Here is an 18,114-nt window from a genome sequence, read left to right as displayed (position 1 = left end):
TGCGCACATTTGTTTTGGCGTTTTTCGTTTTGACAACTGTGCGTCATTGCGTTGCTCCGTGTGTGCACGTCACTTAGGGCACACTGCTCTTTGGGAAACATCCTATTCAAATGAAGTGGAATCGTGTAATTACAATTGTATGTTCTGAAACATTTTAGCAATTTACACCTTACAACTCAGTTTGATTAACCATCGGGATTCACAACATAATGGTATACAAACGAAAATTGAAAATAATGTTCAGCTTCAGTTGGTATTAACTGCCAAAATGCGCATCGTTGTTCTTATTAACTAAAGACGTAAACGTAAATCTGAAAACGATCGACTAAAATTGTGATAAATAGAAAATGCATTTCTGACATTGATCAAAACTGACATTACATTTTTGATAAGCCATTCTATCATTATTAAGAGCCGTGTGCACGTATGAAGGACAGACACTTGCACGTACCTGTGGTTTATTCCCTGTGGCAAAAGGAGGCAGCAGACCGAGTGCTCGATGCGCATGCCTGTCAGTTTTTATAAGGCCTTTATCTAATCTTTTTGTGCGCCTGAATCAACAGCATGTGTCAGATGGCCAATCAGCTTTCAGGCAGCATGTCTCGCACCCTCACCCCCTCATTAGCCTCACTACTGTATCTCTTTGTGTGTTTTATGGGGTTTTGAGAGAGCAACACGTTTGGGTCACATTTTGAAGTCAAACTATACAAAATGGATTATAATTCTGTGGTTATTTGATGTCCAGGTGATGTGAGCTTGGGACCTTTCATGAGGAAATTGTTTTTAAATAATGTTCGATCACCGATAATGTATAAGAATATCGTGCTTTTGGATAGTTTCATTCATCCAGGTCATTTCTTTCTCTGGGCATTGGATCGTTCGTAACTGAACTGCCCTGTTTGACGGAGGAGAGGCGAGACGTCTTTTTAAAGACAAATAGAACAGTCCAGATGCGATCGAGTCAGCGCCTTGAGAAATACAAAATATCATTTTCAATGTGATGTTACGTTACAACACTTCATTTTTGCTTAATTTGCCGATGCTTAAAATAGCACATTGTATGGGTTATTGTTCATACGTCACAAGATTTGACATTTGATTAAAGGGTGTGATGGCGCATTTTACGCACTCGGGTGGAACAGTTACGAGTCAGGACAGCAATAAAACGTAGTCATAAAATAATTGAAAGTTAAGCAGATAATTCCCAAATGAGGTAAAATCCATCGAAACTTGCTGGTTGTTTTGAAAATAATGGTCATTTTCCTAATGCGTCTTTGGAATGCGTACAACGTACGCACGCTCAAAATGGCAAGAGTCAATAAATCTCAGGTACATTAGTTCGTATTTGATTCGGAACGTATATCATATGTTACAAACAATGCATATATGAATTGAATTGGTATTGATCATAGCATAAAATATATTAAAGTTCAAGCAAAAATCTCATTTAAAGCGTTGGAGCGCAACTGTTGCCAGATGGACAAAATCTATTACGCATGGTGCTGCAGCCAAATAGACCATTTGGAAATGTGACTCGTGTTGTTGGTGGATAGTACAAAGGGTGTTCCTGTGTGACACATCCAATTCAAGTCAATTTCTATAACAATATGACCCAAAATGGCTGCGCAAAGAGGCCATAACTGAAAGAACTCGTCGCAACGTCAAGTCAAGAGGTGCAAATTGAATTAATATATTATAATTTCCTAAACTCAAAGTAATTGACTTGTATTGTGTGTGTGTGGGGGGGGGTCGTTTACTAGATCCTAACATAATTGCCGTTTTAAGGATAAAACCCTCCCTAACTTTCTGTCCAAATATTTGGCACCTTATTCCCATATGCTTTCAATAAAGTGGACAAATACACTGGCGAGATATGAGACTTGGTCTTGCAATTGTAAAAGGTAAGAAAAAGTCCAAGGTGAACAAAATAGCCCCACTTTACAAATAATCAACGATGTCATATCCCCCATTTAGATATGACGGACAGGTGTTGGTCTAAGGCAGTCGGGTCCTAGTTTGTTTTATCAGTGTGCTGTATTATCCTGCTTGCTATGCAAAGTGTGGGCAAACATAAGCACCCATATAGGCAGATATGACAGTAAAGTTTGTACGAAAAGTGATTTAACAATATTTAACAATACAATTAGCAAGCTCCGCAGCAGGTGATACCTGCACGATGCGCCTGGTTTATACTCGCCAACTACTTCACGCTCTTCTTTGCTTATTTATTAAACCAAATCTATTTATTATTTTAGCAAACAGAGGTACCAGGTGGGGCTTTATTTTCGTCTTCAGCTTTTTGTTTGAAGGACGTTTTGAGAAGGCCAATCCAAGTCCAACAACTCGCTGACCAGATTGTTATCAGGGACGCCATTCAATGTGCCCCCCTCCTCTCGCTCCTTCTGCCTAAGAGCTGCCGGGAGAGAGAAAGGGAAAGGGAAACTTCTTCAAGAAAGGGAAAACATCTTAAAAACATTTAATTGCAACCCGGATGCCATATGTACTGCTCTTGTGAAACCCTTCAACAATGTGACTGTCTTTTAGAAAGTATGGAGTGCGCCTTTGGAGACGCGTGCGCTTTTGGAGAAGTGCGCGCGTCGTGACCGGAATGACCCTGAAAACACTTTACACAAAAACGAATTCACTTTTAATGTGCTTTGGAGTTCCCTTTCACAAGCAATGCATTGTACATCTCACCTCAGCTTTTGAAGCCAGTGTACACCAATTACACTGGAATAGCTGTCGTCTGGAGACGTTTTGTCTTTATTTTGTTCAAGCTTTGGGGCACGTGAGGCTGCGCGTGTTCCAAGATTCTCATTGGTCTCATTCTGCGTCTTGACCATGCAGTTTCTACTTTTCTTTGATGGGTTTGGGCCGTGAATAAAGGACCAAATGTCTTTTCACGTCATTCAAGACCGACACAAACACACACTTCACACTCTTTACCTTTTCCAAACGAGCTCTGCGCTGCAAGCAGTAAGCGTCATGTTGTTAAATGAGTAACTTTTTGACAATTTAAATGTACGTAAACTGAATTTTTTCTCTTTTTTAAAGGGAGGAATTTGGATACACCCTAAAAGAGTCCCTATAATGAATATGTAGTTGGTATAAGAGACAGCAGCAGAATCATCTATTGGCCATGCAAGGATGTTAAATCCCACGCGGAATTGGTTGCGGGTTCATGATGTCACTGATCGTCCAAACAAAAGACATTCTAATACAAATATTCAGTAAATTTAAGATATATACACAAATGTACCAAGCATGGCAACTCACTAGTATGCAATACCGTTCAACAGATAAAGTGTGCAAATGATGCAGAGCGAGGGACTGATCTAAACTGTAATGCCGTATAGCAACAACAGCACAACAGAGATGTAGAGAAAAAAAATAGCAGACTCACGAGTCAACCTTTTGGATGCAATCAATCATGGATGGCTCCATGTACAAAATGGTCCAAGTCACAACAGAAATTTTCCAGAGCTTTTGCTCAATATGACTCACTAAATATATGACTGATAATGATAATTTTTATACAAGTGCAAAAAATAAGTCGACCATTCTAAAATGAAAGCATCAGAAACAACCACTAATGTAATGTAACCGTTATGTTCATTAGCAAAGAAAATGCTTTGCTAGAAAAGGTTACTGAAAGAACTACAGAATTGGGTACTCAGCCATCTCAATTTACAGTTACTTAACAAATGAATGGGAAATAGATTATGCAATTAACATAGATTTGAACACATGGAGCTCATTGCACGATGGGAAATGATATATGCTTGAGGGTAAATGTGAACCATCTATACCATGTCTTCCTTAACTCCCATCCATCCATTCATCTACCGCTTGTCCCCATTTTAGGGTCACAGGTGAGGTGTAGCCAAACCCAACTGGGCGGGAGGAGTCCTGCATGGTCTTGGTCACCAAGCATTCACATGGCTCCAGGTTGATCAGTGACTTGAAAATGCAGTCACTGGCTTCCTCCAGGAGGTGGCGGTGTAGGACATAAAAAAAATTTGTAAAGGAAGAAGCGAACTATAAGAATATTTCGATGTAAATATACAATATTCAGTGTTGTGTGAGTTGTTGGTAAAAGAGACGAAGTATAAAAGACTGTGTCTGGCTGTATTGCTCAGGCTGCCCTGCAGCGTCTATTCACAGGCGCGATCCCGCTACTGGGCGGTACGGGGGATTTGACCTGCTCCGTTGCCGACCTGGGCCGGTGCACCCCTCCTCAGACGACCTGGTGGTCCCGAGCTCCCCCGGGAGCACCATATCGATACCGAACTTAGCGCGGACACCCGCTCGACATAGCCCGCTGCAGCTCAGAACCCCTGAGTTCAAACAATCCGACAGCCTCAGCCTCCCAGAAGCTTGGATTACAGGCACGCGCCACCGTACCCGGCGAGAAAGGAGTGCAGCGGTGTTACTTTTGACTTGACAGCATGACGTCACCAGGGGATGGCAATATCGTTTTATGTTGTCAATCTCTACACTTCTAATGTTTGCTTGAGCTCAACTGAACCACTGCATGAGTCCTCAAGCATTGACGCTCAAATGTAGAATTGTTTTTAATGATAGTTTTGTTATATTAAGTAATAACTCTTCTTTTCGTTGTTTTTCTTTTCAACAAAAGCAATTTAGATAATCACGTTTTCCAATTGAACAAGTAATTTGCCATTTTTAGAAAATATGACTTGTTTTACAGATGCATCAAAAGTACTGTACGCAAAGAAACATAATCATAAAAAAAATGAAATATAATAAAACTTGGTCCATGATTCAAAGTACTCCACACGGTATACATTACACAGAGTACATTTTTCTCTAAAGATACTACATTTGGGCCCAGTCTAAACAGAGTAAAGTTTACACTAGGAAGAGAGGAAAATATTCATGCTAAACTTTACTCAAAGTATTTTCACTGCGTATAAGAGCATTTTGTCTATCCAATCTATGTGGGTGTAGAGTCAAAGTTGAATGATCGTTAATGATCATAAGTGCCTGTAAAGTGAAAATAAATGCGTCTTGTAAATTTGACACGTGACAGAAAATTGCTGTTAACATCTCTGCCAAAATTCAATGAATGAAAAATAAATCAAATACATAGAAAAATAGGTTGATTGATTTTTATCGGGACACTTCTTTTTTTTTTTACTCTAATTGAGTTGTGTGTAAACATTCTGGTGAACAATTGCCTCCTCTGGGTGCCAGAGTGGGAGTAAATCTTCAGAATGGATCAAAATCTCTTCACTCAAAGTAAGGCTCTCATCAGTGTGAAATGTGGGTGAGTAATGTGTTCTCATCAAATATAAGTTTATTTTAATCATTTGGAGTACAATGAATTTAGTACTTTCAGTAGTATTTACTCTGAAATGTAAATCTGACTTTGTTGACATTGGGACCAAATTTCTGGGGGGTAAAATGTTCTATATGAAATTCAATGTGGAGCCAGGGCTATGGTGGCCATTGGGAATTTTGGAAGTTTCCCAAATGTCTGGTTTTGACTAGGTTTTGGCACATGCTGTCCACTTCCGACGACCGACTTGAATAAATACCCCTCAAAATACAATTATGACACCACAGCTGGAGAAATAATATACAGACACACACTTATGCACTACTGAGTGTTGGACGACCTCAGCTCATGAGAGCTAGCTTCTCTTGAAAGGTATGTCTTTGAAAATGGCATTGCAAGTATACGTGTAATCAAATCCACATTTTTACCTCCTTCCATTGTGGGTTGAAAAAGCAAGAATATATTTCAGATTTTCTAACGGTTACCAGGTAAGACTTTCTGGGGTGGATTTGTTGATGCTGCATAGCGCTGCCCTCTCACCAGTGAGTATCCAATCACAGAACATGCTCGTCACCTTCAACTTTGAGGCCCACGAGAAGGCCTTACTGTCACCAGCATTTTATCTGATTGGCTATTGCAACTGTCTATCAACTCTAAGAGCCCGTTCACTCACACAGCACAGACGCACGGTTGATTCTGAAGTGCGTAGTGGTAGTATGTACCACTGGTACTATGAAATCTTGATATCTGGTTATGTTAGAGCAGCAGAGAAAGCCTTAAAGGCCTTGACCGCTCACCACTGGTACACATACATACATACATACGTACGTACGTATGTATGTACATGTAGTACCAACCATCAGGTAATACTTTGTAAATGCTACCCCATTGGTAAAGCCTTCAAGTGAATTCAACAATATTACAACATAATAAGTGCAAGACAAATGCAGCATCCGCTATTAAACAGTTTATCCATAATGTTTAGTTGCAACGACGCTTTTTGCTTTTGCCCGAATCATAGATGGACAAAGAGTATGGAGACAGTTTGATGCCGCTGCTTTAATGCTGCGTTCGCCGGAAGTTGCACTTTTCCCATTTCCGACTAGAAAAAGTGCGCTCGAACGTCTCTTTGAACTAGGTGGTCTGAGTTGTGAAATCGAGAAAAAAAAGGACCCCTTCCATGTGACGTCAATTCGACTGATCACATGGAGACACAGACCGTAAATGGCAAAAAAAAAACAAAAAAAAACAGACCGTAAATGGCATAAATGGCGTAAGACGGTTGCGACCCTGCAATACTTTACCAAATTTTAAATCGGATATTTAGTTTAATGTTCTATTATTATATAATTTTAGTTATTCTAAATAAGATAACATAACACAACGCGATTAGGGGAATGCCTTGAAGATTAGATTCCATTTTCTATATAATTTTAGGAAATTATAAAAGTTTACCAGAGTTCAAAATCGATTGTGATTAACCAGAAAAGCAAATAATTTATCAGAATAAGCCATCTTTGTTTTGTTTTGTTTAATATATACATTCGCCTCGAACACTTTGAACTGGAACAATCTAAAAGGGGGATAATTCCGATATCCCCCTTTTGTCGAATGCATCATAAGTATCCAGTGCGTTGTCATACGTGCACATGCGCAGAGCGCGCAAAGGCTGTTGTTGACTTCCTGGATCCTCGTTAGCATGCAATAGCATTGCTGTGTAGTAGTAGCATGTAGATGAGTGCGAAGACCTCAGGCAGGCTGTTGGAGGTGACTTTCCTTTGTCTCAGACTAAATAAATAAGATCAGTCATGAACCGTCTTGACAACATGGATTACTGGGTAAGTGCTACTTCTCCCCGGTGTTTATGTATGATGAGAAACGGCTACACTGGGAACGGAGACATTTGTTAAAATACTACAGGGCTCAGACTTGTTTATCTGCTGTGACGTCAGAGAATGAGCTGAGCTGTTTTCCTCTCTAGGATGCTCTAAGTCCGCACGCTTTTGTTTAGTTGAGAACTGTGATGTAAAATTATTACTGTTCGATTTATGGTGAGTTGCGAAACAGTTAACACGAACACCTTAGTTGAACTGTTGCCATACTCAAGACATGAAGGCGACAGCAATAAACGGTGCTGTGCAGTGAGTGCAAGCACTCAAAATCGTTATGATTGTACACCACGGTAACTCGCTTTTAGTTATTCGTGGTTGCACATACGGCCCTTCCTCTCTAAAAAGCTGTATTCTGGCAATCGTTTATTACCTAATTCATATGATGTGAAATGTGCGATATAAATGAAATTGTATTGTATTGGATTGCCCATAGTTTAAAATTAGAGTTCCCGTTCAACTTGAGCCTGCAGGAAGTTGTAAACAAAGCTTTTATACGCAAGAGTGATGTCGAGTCAAATTTAGAGTCAAAGGAGGACAATACACTCATGACAACAGAGCCAAGTAATGTTCAGAGACAAAACTGAGGGGGCAACAGAGGGCGGCTCCTCTGACACAGAACTGCCTTGGGGGCACAATTAACGCCACCGTCACAGTATGACCTCCTTTGATTACTAAAGATCAGCCACAACAGTGACTCCAGTCGTTGCAATCATGTTATAAGACAGTGAGTCAAACAACTGACTGATTTTGTGAACTTTGTGTGCTATGCAACTTTTCACCACATCACAGTACATCCAGTGCATTTCCATGAGAACACATCCTCCCCTTTGAGACAACAAAAAGGTTCAGTGGGGGGGGGTGACAATGAGTAAGACTATATTGACAGTCTTGGATAAATGTTTCCAAGGTGTTAGATTTGAATTGTCAAACACATTTTTGTTGTAGTTATTTTTGATTTTGTGGAGCCCATGTTTGATGTTAATAAATTCTTATAGTTGTGCAGAAAGAAAATGGAGAAGAGTAGTAATGTGCATTTGCATTTTGGTGGCAATCGGTTGCCGTTTTAGACAACAGAACTGACAATTCGGACAATATTACCTCACTTGCCTCCCTGCTGTGATGTAGACACTGGAACGGAAAAAAAAGACGAGCTCCAAAGTCTTTCTTGGAGGGGGGGCATTTTAGTACTGATGTCATTTTTTTTGCATGCAAACCCATTATATAAGTGCCAATGTTAACGACGACAATGAAACGTCCCTTTTAATCATAGGTATAGGATAGGGGTCCTCATCCTGTTCCTCGAGGGCCGGTATCCTGCAGGTTTTCCAATTCTCCCAGCTGCAACACAGCTGATTCAAATGATCAGAGAATCAGCAAGGTCTACAAAATTTAGATAACGATCATTCAGGTGTGTTGCAGCAGGGAAAGATAGAAAACGGGCAGGACACCGGCCCTCGAGGAACAGTATTGAAGACCACTGGTATAGGGCATGAAAAGCATGATTGATTAACCTGCATTTAGAAAGCATCTAGGCACCCTATATTATTAATATTACCTATACATAATTGCTCTGCAAACGATTATATTATAGATTATATATTTCATTGTTGAGAACAAATTACGTTTTAAATCAAGTCATTTCAAATTGTGGAAAACAAATATTTTAGCATAGCGTACACTTATTGTTCAATATGAATTCAAAGGAGCATATGGTAAAAACTAAACAAAAAAATTTAATTTGATAAAAGATTGAAAAGAAAAAGAAAATTTTATACCAATTTAACAAAATCTCAATCTGAAAAAAAAAACTTTAGCAAGAGACATGAAATATTCACCCTTAGCAGTATTTGCTTTAGTGGGCCACATAAAGTGATGCCATGGGCCAGCGCTGGCTCCCTGGGCCTTAAGTTTGACACCTGCGCTTTAGTGGGTGGAACCGAGAGAAAATATCTCCATGTAAAAGTGTAAAAAGAGTTGCCTTTTGAACTGATGAGAGATAGGGTTAATCTATTTTTATGACAGAAGAACCTCTTGACATGCAGGATCTGCACCTCTATCTTAATAGACTAAAATTCTCAACTGGTGGGTAACCCAAAAGTTGCTTGGAGAGCCATAATGAGTGGGGCGCAGATAGGTACTATAAAATTACAGGGGCTCCTTTTACGATAGTTCGACCATAAAACATTTCAAAGTTGTGAACTTTATTATTATTAGTTATAAAGTGCGATTGTTTGCTGTTGTCAATGTTGTTTTTTTTTTTACATGTGTAAACTTAAATCTGCCTTGCTTATGTGTATGATGACCTGACAGAAAACGCCGGAACTAGGGCAAGGTTAAGTCAATGGTGGTTGTTATATTGATTGATTGACATCTTTGTGGAAAAAATGTACAGCAGTGACATGCTGAAACGTGAGTGACGGATTTGAAGAAAAAAGATATTCCCCATCAATTGCCTTATCTAACATGACTGTTTGATGGTGTTGACTACAGGAATGATCTGCGGTGAATGTGTTGTCTTGTGACTGCCTAAAAACCACCAGCTTTTGCTTATCACAAATTGTTGTTCTAATCTGAACAAAAACAGACAAATATATATATATATTTTTTTAAATTGCTATCACGTGAGTTTAGTGATATTTTTTAAAGCTGACTTCACTACACTAGCAAATGCGGAATTAAGTGTGTAGACTGTAGAGAATGTACGTTATCCAAAGAGGTATTGTAAATAATTGACACTAACATATGATTTTTACTTTTTACCTTAGTTCATCAGTATCAGTATTTCTTGTACCCCACTGACAGCAAGTACAAATGACAGGGTGTGAGTACTTTTCCCCCCTTTGACAAAAACGCTGAACTCTCCAGTCAACCTGTGCTCCTTGTAAGTAGATCATCCATCACTTGGTGCGGCGAACCTTGCCAAACCTGTTTGTTTTCCTGGCAGACGACCGTTAAAGCAGAAGTGTGGCTCCTTTGGGCTCACTGGCGTCCTTCCACTTATTATTCATTCAAACTAGCAAACAGCACTTTATCAGAATATTCCCTACTTGCCGCTAATGCATCTCTGAGTTAGGATACTGAAATTTATTATACAACCTGCCCAAGGTGCACAGTTATGGAGTGATCTTGCCTCAGAGCAGTTTGCGATTAGTTGAGATGTTATCTTTTTGAACCTTAAGCTTTCCTCTATCACTTAGTAGTTGAGGTGGGCGTACAAGCACCCATGCTATCAAGCCTATTGTGTCATAAAATTCCCACTGATAATGACAAATAAAGGTGCACAAAATCTCTTTTTTTTTTGTCATATTTTACTGTGATTTAAACATGTTACCTTTACAAATACAGTATGCTGTGTATGGAAATTCAGGTGGATTCCAGGTTTTTTCAGGTAGATAGTAAAACTTCCCCAATAGCGCCGTGGAGCTGCTTGTCTAGATGAGCAGTGCGGCGGCAGGGAGGAGTCTGTGGTGATAGAAGTTGAGTCAGCTCACAAAGTAGCTGGCTCTTCTGTCTGGAGAAAGACGAGTGCAGTGGCGTGCGAGCCATTTGCACTCAGCAAACTGCTGCCAGTGTTTGTGTGAGGGGAAACCTGATCTCTTTGGAGCCAACAATGCCTACTGATGTAAGTACATCAGCAGTCTCTACAACCATTATATTCATGGGTCATTATGTATTTATGTTTGTGTGAGCGGTAAACATCTTTCTCTTCTGGAGATCATTGTACTGTATGGTAATTGGATCTCTCATTGATGTTTGTGTATCACTGATGACTAACTGGGAAGCAACATGACTTGAATCTATGATCGATCCCAATCCACGGAATGGTCAACCTCCCAATAGTTTATTTTTCCTGCAGGATATGCTGGCAAGAGAAATAATCCGACCCAAATTCCAATAACCAAGCGGGATTCAGTTTGAACTTTTGAAACAAACTGTTAACCACTGTTAACATTAACAGCAAAAACGATGGGCTTTGCTGCTTTTTTGCATCCTGCAATGTAAGAATAGCTACCGGTAGGCTTTGGGCAGAATAACAAGACTTTTGTTGAAAGAAATTTGACCGTGAGGATTTTTTTCCTGGTCATACATAACCCCATGACAGGAATGTGGCCAACACTTGGTAGGAGAGGGGTTGACTGCTATTGTACAGACATTTCTGACACCGCATTTTGACCTTGAAATTGGAACTATTTGTGTGCGTGTTTGTTTCTGTGTTAATCCAGAGTGCCTTGGAGATATACAAGGAGATGGTGCTCATCTACCTGGAGGAGGCCCGGCAGCAGGTGAACTCGCACTGCCGGAACTTTGAGCCATGGCAGATCATCGGAGTGACGCTCATCACCACACTGGGAGCAGTATGGCTTAAAGGTTTCCTCTTCCAACAAGAAAGTGAGCAAAGCATGATATTAAGAGAATTACAATCATTGCGGCTCTTTTCACTTTCTATAAATCTGCATCTGAATTCCATAGTAGTGATCTCAGTTCATCTCAGTTTTTGCTGAGGGAAAGTTGCTTGGAGTGAGGAGTTGTACCCGAGATCAGAAATAAACCAGTGTGTTGTGTTTTTTTTTTTTCGCCTCTTGACATGTGATGATGAGTCATTGTCATCTGTTAAAAAATTGTGGTTGATGATGTGACAGCATTTCACTTAAGTTCCTTGTCTTCTTCTTTTTGGTGTTAGGTCTCTTTTCCAGAATGAAGAAGCAATGCTTTCGACTCATCAGAAAAATACCCTTTGTTGGCGGGGCGGTACGTGCACTGAGTGACGGTATCCTCTGATTCTCCTATGAGTCATGGTTGATGACTGCTTGCAGAGGGGTAGACCTTTGGCACACTTAACATTATGCGCTGGAGATAACGTTGACCAACTTCTTGTCATTGCCATCTTACAACAAATTCACATCTCGCTTTGACCGGAGCATTATATGTCATTCACTCTAAATGAGCTGCTCTTGCAAAATATTTTTTTCTGTGGCAGCAAGACATTGTCGCTAAAGCAATTCTGCCCCCATAGATCCAGAACCAGCTGAACAAGGCGTTAGACGACATGTCTGCCAGCCTGTGCACTCTGAAGAATGGCATGAGTTACACTCAAAAGCTGCCCTTAAAAGGCCTCTCGCGGGGCCAACTGCTGGACAAGATCAGCGAGTACCAAACTCTGAGTAAGTAACACAAGTTGTACTAATTGAGACAACAATTTTATTGCGTTTGAAACGGGCTGTGGACTGTTGTTCTGAAGAGATGTGTTGTTGCAGATGAGGTGCAGTGGCAGAAGGGCTGTGTCTCAGGCGCCGTGTACTGGGGTGATGAAACACTGACAAAACTCCTGGTGAAGGTACGCATCAATGTGAACATCTTATCTTAAGGCCTCCACTTCTTGAGCAGTTGCATTTTAACGTTTGCACCGATCACCTGAACTTCGGTCTTCGCAAACTATTTCGCAAACTAAGTCCAGCAGAATCAAGCATTGTTGTGTAGCTCATATATGTTGCACCTCATGAATCCCACTTTTTCACATCCTTTATTGAGACTCAAGTGTAAAAAGAAGTTTGAAATAGTGAGTAATACACAAACAAAAAAAATTGACAACTAATAAAGTGCGCTCTTGTGCGATACATTGCCTGACCTGCATTATGACGGTCCATCATTTTTAATAATTGTTGCAAAAAAAAAAAAAATACACGTGCCAAGACACATTGCATTGACTTACTGAGGAAGATACGCTTGTGTGACCTCAGGATGTTGGTTACGTATTGGCAAACGTTTCCAAGTTACTGTTACACATGACACAGGATTCCTCTTAAGAGATCTTTTTGTTGTTTTTTTTTTTTCAATTATTGTTCTAAGGTGTATGGTGATTTTGCATGGAGCAACCCACTTCATCCTGACATTTTTCCCGGTGTAAGAAAGATGGAGGCAGAGGTCGTCAGAATGGCTTGCACGCTTTTCCACGGTGGACCCAACTCATGTGGCACAGTAAGCTCGTTCCTTCTTTCTCTGCATGTAAAATGTTACAGCTTATGGATTGGCACAAAGCAGGACTTTGACCTAAGATGACTAGGTTTATTGCCTTATTTTGTTTAGGTGACTTCAGGAGGAACGGAGAGCATACTAATGGCCTGCAAGGCATACAGAGACATGGCGTATGAACGAGGTGTCAAATACCCAGAAATGTAAGATGTACTTCATGGAACAGTGAAGTAATACACATTTTCTTTTTTTTTTTTAAAGAAACAATACTGTGCGTAGAAATAACAAATTTCCATTGTAATCCCAGGTCTTCTACAATGCATAGATCATCATTTTTTCACAATCAACTTTTATCACATGCACAAATAAGTGTCTACTAACCAACCCTCGGCTTGTGATCCCCCATGCGGCTCTGAAAGCCTTTTTCACTCTGAACTTATCAGCTCGCCATTCGTTGTGTATGCGGTGAGGTGCGAGGATCACGGAATAGAACGTCTGCTGCAAGTCGCATTGAATTAAAAATGTAATCTTTTTTAGAGCGGTGGCGTCACACCAAATTTCATTTAGAATTGCTAAGTCCACAATGATTATTACACAGTTCAGGTAGACTGTAGTTTTGCAACCAATTCATACACAAAAAAAATGGAGGTGTTTATTCTCCTTTTCTGAAATTCTGCCATATTCTGACTGTATATTGATTATTTCATGTACAAAGGATTGGCTTGGCTGTATGAAAGATTTTTCTTTTTGTCATTTCAACAGTCTTGCGCCAATTAGCGTCCATGCGGCTTTTGACAAAGCGGCACATTACTTTGGGATGAAGCTTGTCCACGTTCCCCTCAATATGAAAACAATGCAGGTTGATGTAAAGGTGAGAGGGAACTAGAGCCTGTGTGACCTGACTTGAGTAATTGAACAGTTATTACATCTTGTATTTCCTGCTTTATCTTAACAAGGCTATGAAGAGAGCAATCAACAAAAACACAGCCATGCTTGTTTGCTCAGCCCCCCAGTTTCCACATGGGATTATCGACCCTATTGAAGAAGTTTCTAAGGTACGAGGCCGAAGCATTTCTCCTTTAATTTGTAATGAGTTTTTTTGCAGTTAATTTAATTTGTTCCGTATTTGAAACTTGGCACGTGACCCGGTTTCCAGCTGGCCGTGCGCTACAACCTTCCGTTGCATGTGGATGCTTGTCTGGGCGGTTTTCTGATCGTGTTCATGGCCAAGGCTGGCTACGCCCTTGCACCTTTCGACTTCAGGCTAAAAGGTGTTACCAGCATCTCTGCAGACACTCATAAGGTGAGGAGACATTGCCTCCTTTTATTTAAGTAAATTGAAACAATGTTGTCCACTTAAGTCTTAACATGTAAAATAAATTAAAATAAATAATAATAATATGTACAGTACTTCCGTTTCACAACCGTTTGCCTTGAGCCAAAACCTGACAGTGAGAGCAGCACGTCTGCATACAAGTTCTGTTTTCTACCGAAATAAAACTGCTTCATTATGTGGATAGCAGGTCATGATGTCACAAGATTTGACACGCGGTAATATTTTTTGCACGATTACGCATGTGTAAAAGACAAAAAATCTATACAACACAGAAGGTCAATCTACAAGGACTTCTCCATTTGTGATGTAGCACGCATGTTGGGCAAAAACCCCCCAAAAAACACACTTTGCTGGAAATCGCTCAAATATAAAGGACTTTGCGGGAGGACCTTCTTGGTGCTTCCGCTTCATGCGTCATAACGGACAGTGGTATCCCAAAAACATTCACGTAAACGCTGCACACCTTTTCTGATTATGCTTATTTCTTACAGAATCTGTAGCATTATGACAGCTTTAATCCCGATATGATTAATATGTGCACAAAACGAAATGCATTTAATGTTCTCCTGTGTGCACATTTCTAAATGAATGCAACTTGCCTTTTTTCTTTGACATTCCTAGTACGGCTACGCCCCCAAAGGTTCCTCAGTGGTTCTCTACAGTGATAAAAAGTACCGTCACTATCAGTACTTTGTGGCTCCAGACTGGCAAGGCGGAATCTACGCCTCGCCCTCCATCGCGGGCTCCAGGCCGGGAGGAATTGTTGCGGCCTGCTGGGCGACTATGATGCACATGGGAGAGAATGGATACGTGGACGCCACACGGAAAATAATCAGTGTGGCACGCAAAATCAAAGCAGAGTAAGATCCATGCAGTTTTTTGCGTGTTTTTGTTAGTTTGCAACATTGAAAGGATGATTTTGTTTCCTTGTCGACAGGATTCGAAAGATGAAAGGTGTGTTTGTGTTCGGGAATCCCGAAGTTTCAGTGGTGGCGATCGGCTCGCATGATTTCGATATTTTCCGTCTGTCCAATGCACTGACGTCAAAGGGCTGGAATTTGAACACACTTCAGTTTCCATCCAGGTAAGTAGAAGCCAGTTAGCAGCACCTCCTCTCTTCTTCCACAGTACCAGCAGTGCACACTAGAGTGACAATGTTGTGATTTCTTGACAGCATCCACATTTGTTGCACAGTTCTGCACACCCAGCCAGGTGTTGTGGAGCGTTTTGTTCGTGATGTCAGAGAACAGGTTGCCATCATTATGAAGAACCCGAAAGAGAAAACCACAGGATTGGTGAGACTCTTCTTCAAAACTCTAAAATGTTGCAAATCTGAAAAGCTGTTTAATAGAAATACCCTTATAGGTATTTAAACCAAGTCAAGTGTTGGGAGTTTGGATTGCTCCAAATTTTGACGTCAATATTTTCACTTTTACTGCATGATGAATAACGGCTATTGGCCTCATTGACGACTAATAATCGGTCTTGAACCTGAAAAAATTATAAGCTGACATTTGAACCAGTGTGCTGACGCGCTCTTGTTCTCCTTGCCTTCCGTCCCAAGGGAGCGATCTATGGCATGGCCCAGTCCATCCCAGACAGATCCATGGTAACAGAGATCTCCCGAGGCTTCCTGGACTGTCTCTACAGCACCGAGGTGCCCAAGTCGCGCACCAACCACATGAATGGTAACGGCAAAGCCCACTGAAAAAGGATCAGGGTTGTTCTGAACTCGCTGCACGCAGGAAACTCGCTCATCTCCTCCCAGTGCGCCGAGTTCATGGCTGAATGGTTGCCTTATCCTGCATCACTGCACGGAAAACGCCTGCAAAGGTTTTTAAAGCACAAAACATCCTTTTGATCATCCTCCTGAGGAAATTTACTCAAAGACTGGCTCTTTGAAATGAGTTTTGTGGTTCAGTATGATTTAAGTAATGTAGTGAATGTTGTTTTTTTTTTTTTCAGATTCATTTCAATGTTAATCAATCTTTATAGCAAAGTCGGAACATTTCAGTTTGCTGCAGTCATTTTCACAATCTCTGTTGACTCGGCAAAAAAAAGAAAAAGAAAAAACCAGACCACTGCGAGCTCGCTTGTGAAACAGGGTCCAACTCCATGAGACCGGTTCTGCATATCATGATAACGGTTCTCTAACGGCGTTTTTAACGTAAAAGTACTGCAATGGGCTAGGCAGGATTACAGCAGGTTCATATTTAAACCACATGATCGTACTACTTGGTCAACCTGTGATTTGATAGCACTTAATGTAATTACTTACAATTGAGCTGCATTTCTTGTACATTTGCAGTTGCAAATATGGGAGAGTGTGATGTTACTCTGTCAGGCTAATGCTTGCATTTGAACAGCTAGCGTAACCCAAAGCTTAACAGCTGTACTGGTTGTCTCACTCTTTAAACTAACTCTAAAAGATCGTTGACGTGATTGTAGCTGTTTCTCAACAGTATGTGCTCAAGTACATGACTTGAATTGTGGAGTCACCCATATTTTGATAATTGTGTCCTAATTCAATCTACCTCACTTTGTACTTCCACTTTTGGTGCAAACCTACAAATCAACTGTTTGCTTTCCTTTCCAAAAGTTGCTCCTGTTTTAACTTTAACACTGTCAGGGCATTTGGGTTATCTTTTAATATCGAGAGGAATTATCGTGATCCGCCACGTTTTTGGCTATTGATTGACAAGACGACACGTTTTTCACCCCTGCACTCGAAGGACCATGTTTTCTATTCATGGAATTGTTGCTCTCTTTGTGCAATAACTGTTTGTTTTATTAAATGATGGAATGGGGACTTGTGTAATAATGGTTAACAAAATGTAATCATGTTTATTGATAGTTTAGCAGGACAGTTGGTATTAGTATTATTACAAATATTGAATAGTTTTCAGATGGTTGAAATAGAGACAAATGTTTTTAAAGGCCGCAGCTGCACTCCTATCAAAGTTTGAATGTTGATTCAGATAGTGCCTGCTTCCAAATCAAAAGGCAACGTCCCCACCACCAATGATGTATAGCTCAATGGATGAATATTCACAATTGAATCGCACAGTTTTTTTTCTTTTTAGTCAAACAAACAGCCGCGCTTTACAAGTAACTTACAGTATGTTGAAGTTTGGATGTTTTTAATGATGTTGCAATAATGCGTTCACCTCTGTGCCTACAGAGCTTTCTGGTCATACCACTTTTATTTCCTTTTAACGCGCTCAGGGATTCAGTCTTCTATCAGACGGCATTAATGTCCAGTGCGCTTATCCAGCGTGGGCACAATACTCAGCCAACTTCAATTGTCATTGAGAAAGGATGTCAGTGTGGTTGCAGGTCTGAGATTTGTGTACACCTGAACACTATGTGGCTTAGGATATACTATGTGCTTGTGATATTCATCAAAGTTTCATCTAATATCCCCCCCCCCGTGGTTGCTACAATCAAGAAGTGAAAATTTAAACAGCATCAACAATGAGCAGTTTAGTGTTAAGATTTACTGACTTTGAATCTTTTGTGTCGTTTTCAATAAAATACATACTGTGCTTTGTTTTTGCTTTTGTGTGTGTGGGTGGGGGGCATTTCTTTTGAAGTCCAAACAAGAAGGAAGGGAA

At 40.4% G+C, this 18,114-nt stretch overlaps 1 protein-coding gene and 1 non-coding gene across 3 annotated transcripts; one reads left to right on the top strand and one right to left on the bottom strand.

Annotated features, from left to right (window-relative positions):
- Positions 1 to 4,110: 4,110 nt before the first annotated feature.
- On the bottom strand, positions 4,111 to 4,409 carry LOC148330370 (signal recognition particle RNA). The gene has a single exon (XR_015845515.1).
- A 2,555-nt stretch (positions 4,410 to 6,964) lies between these two features.
- Positions 6,965 to 18,045, top strand: sgpl1 (sphingosine-1-phosphate lyase 1). 2 transcript variants are annotated; one of them, XM_088304183.1, is made up of 14 exons: positions 6,965 to 7,140; positions 11,418 to 11,583; positions 11,876 to 11,943; positions 12,209 to 12,356; positions 12,450 to 12,529; positions 13,042 to 13,170; positions 13,279 to 13,367; positions 13,927 to 14,035; positions 14,121 to 14,219; positions 14,321 to 14,467; positions 15,122 to 15,360; positions 15,438 to 15,584; positions 15,675 to 15,795; positions 16,065 to 18,045. In XM_088304183.1, the coding sequence occupies exons 1-14, from the start codon at positions 7,111 to 7,113 to the stop codon at positions 16,206 to 16,208; spliced, it is 1,716 nt and encodes a 571-aa protein (XP_088160309.1). In that variant the 5' UTR covers positions 6,965 to 7,110; the 3' UTR covers positions 16,209 to 18,045. The 2 variants fall into 2 exon arrangements, with proteins under 2 accessions (XP_088160309.1, XP_088160310.1); XM_088304184.1 differs by lacking the exon at positions 6,965 to 7,140 and adding an exon at positions 9,884 to 10,816.
- Positions 18,046 to 18,114: the final 69 nt, after the last annotated feature.

Source organism: Idiotropiscis lumnitzeri, chromosome 9 (genome assembly GCF_059441095.1).
Source record: "Idiotropiscis lumnitzeri isolate Australia: NSW breed Sydney's pygmy pipehorse chromosome 9, RoL_Ilum_1.0, whole genome shotgun sequence".
NCBI lineage: Eukaryota > Metazoa > Chordata > Actinopteri > Syngnathiformes > Syngnathidae > Idiotropiscis > Idiotropiscis lumnitzeri.
Note: the sequence above shows the minus strand (reverse complement) of the source record. Positions and strands in the feature narration are given on the sequence as shown.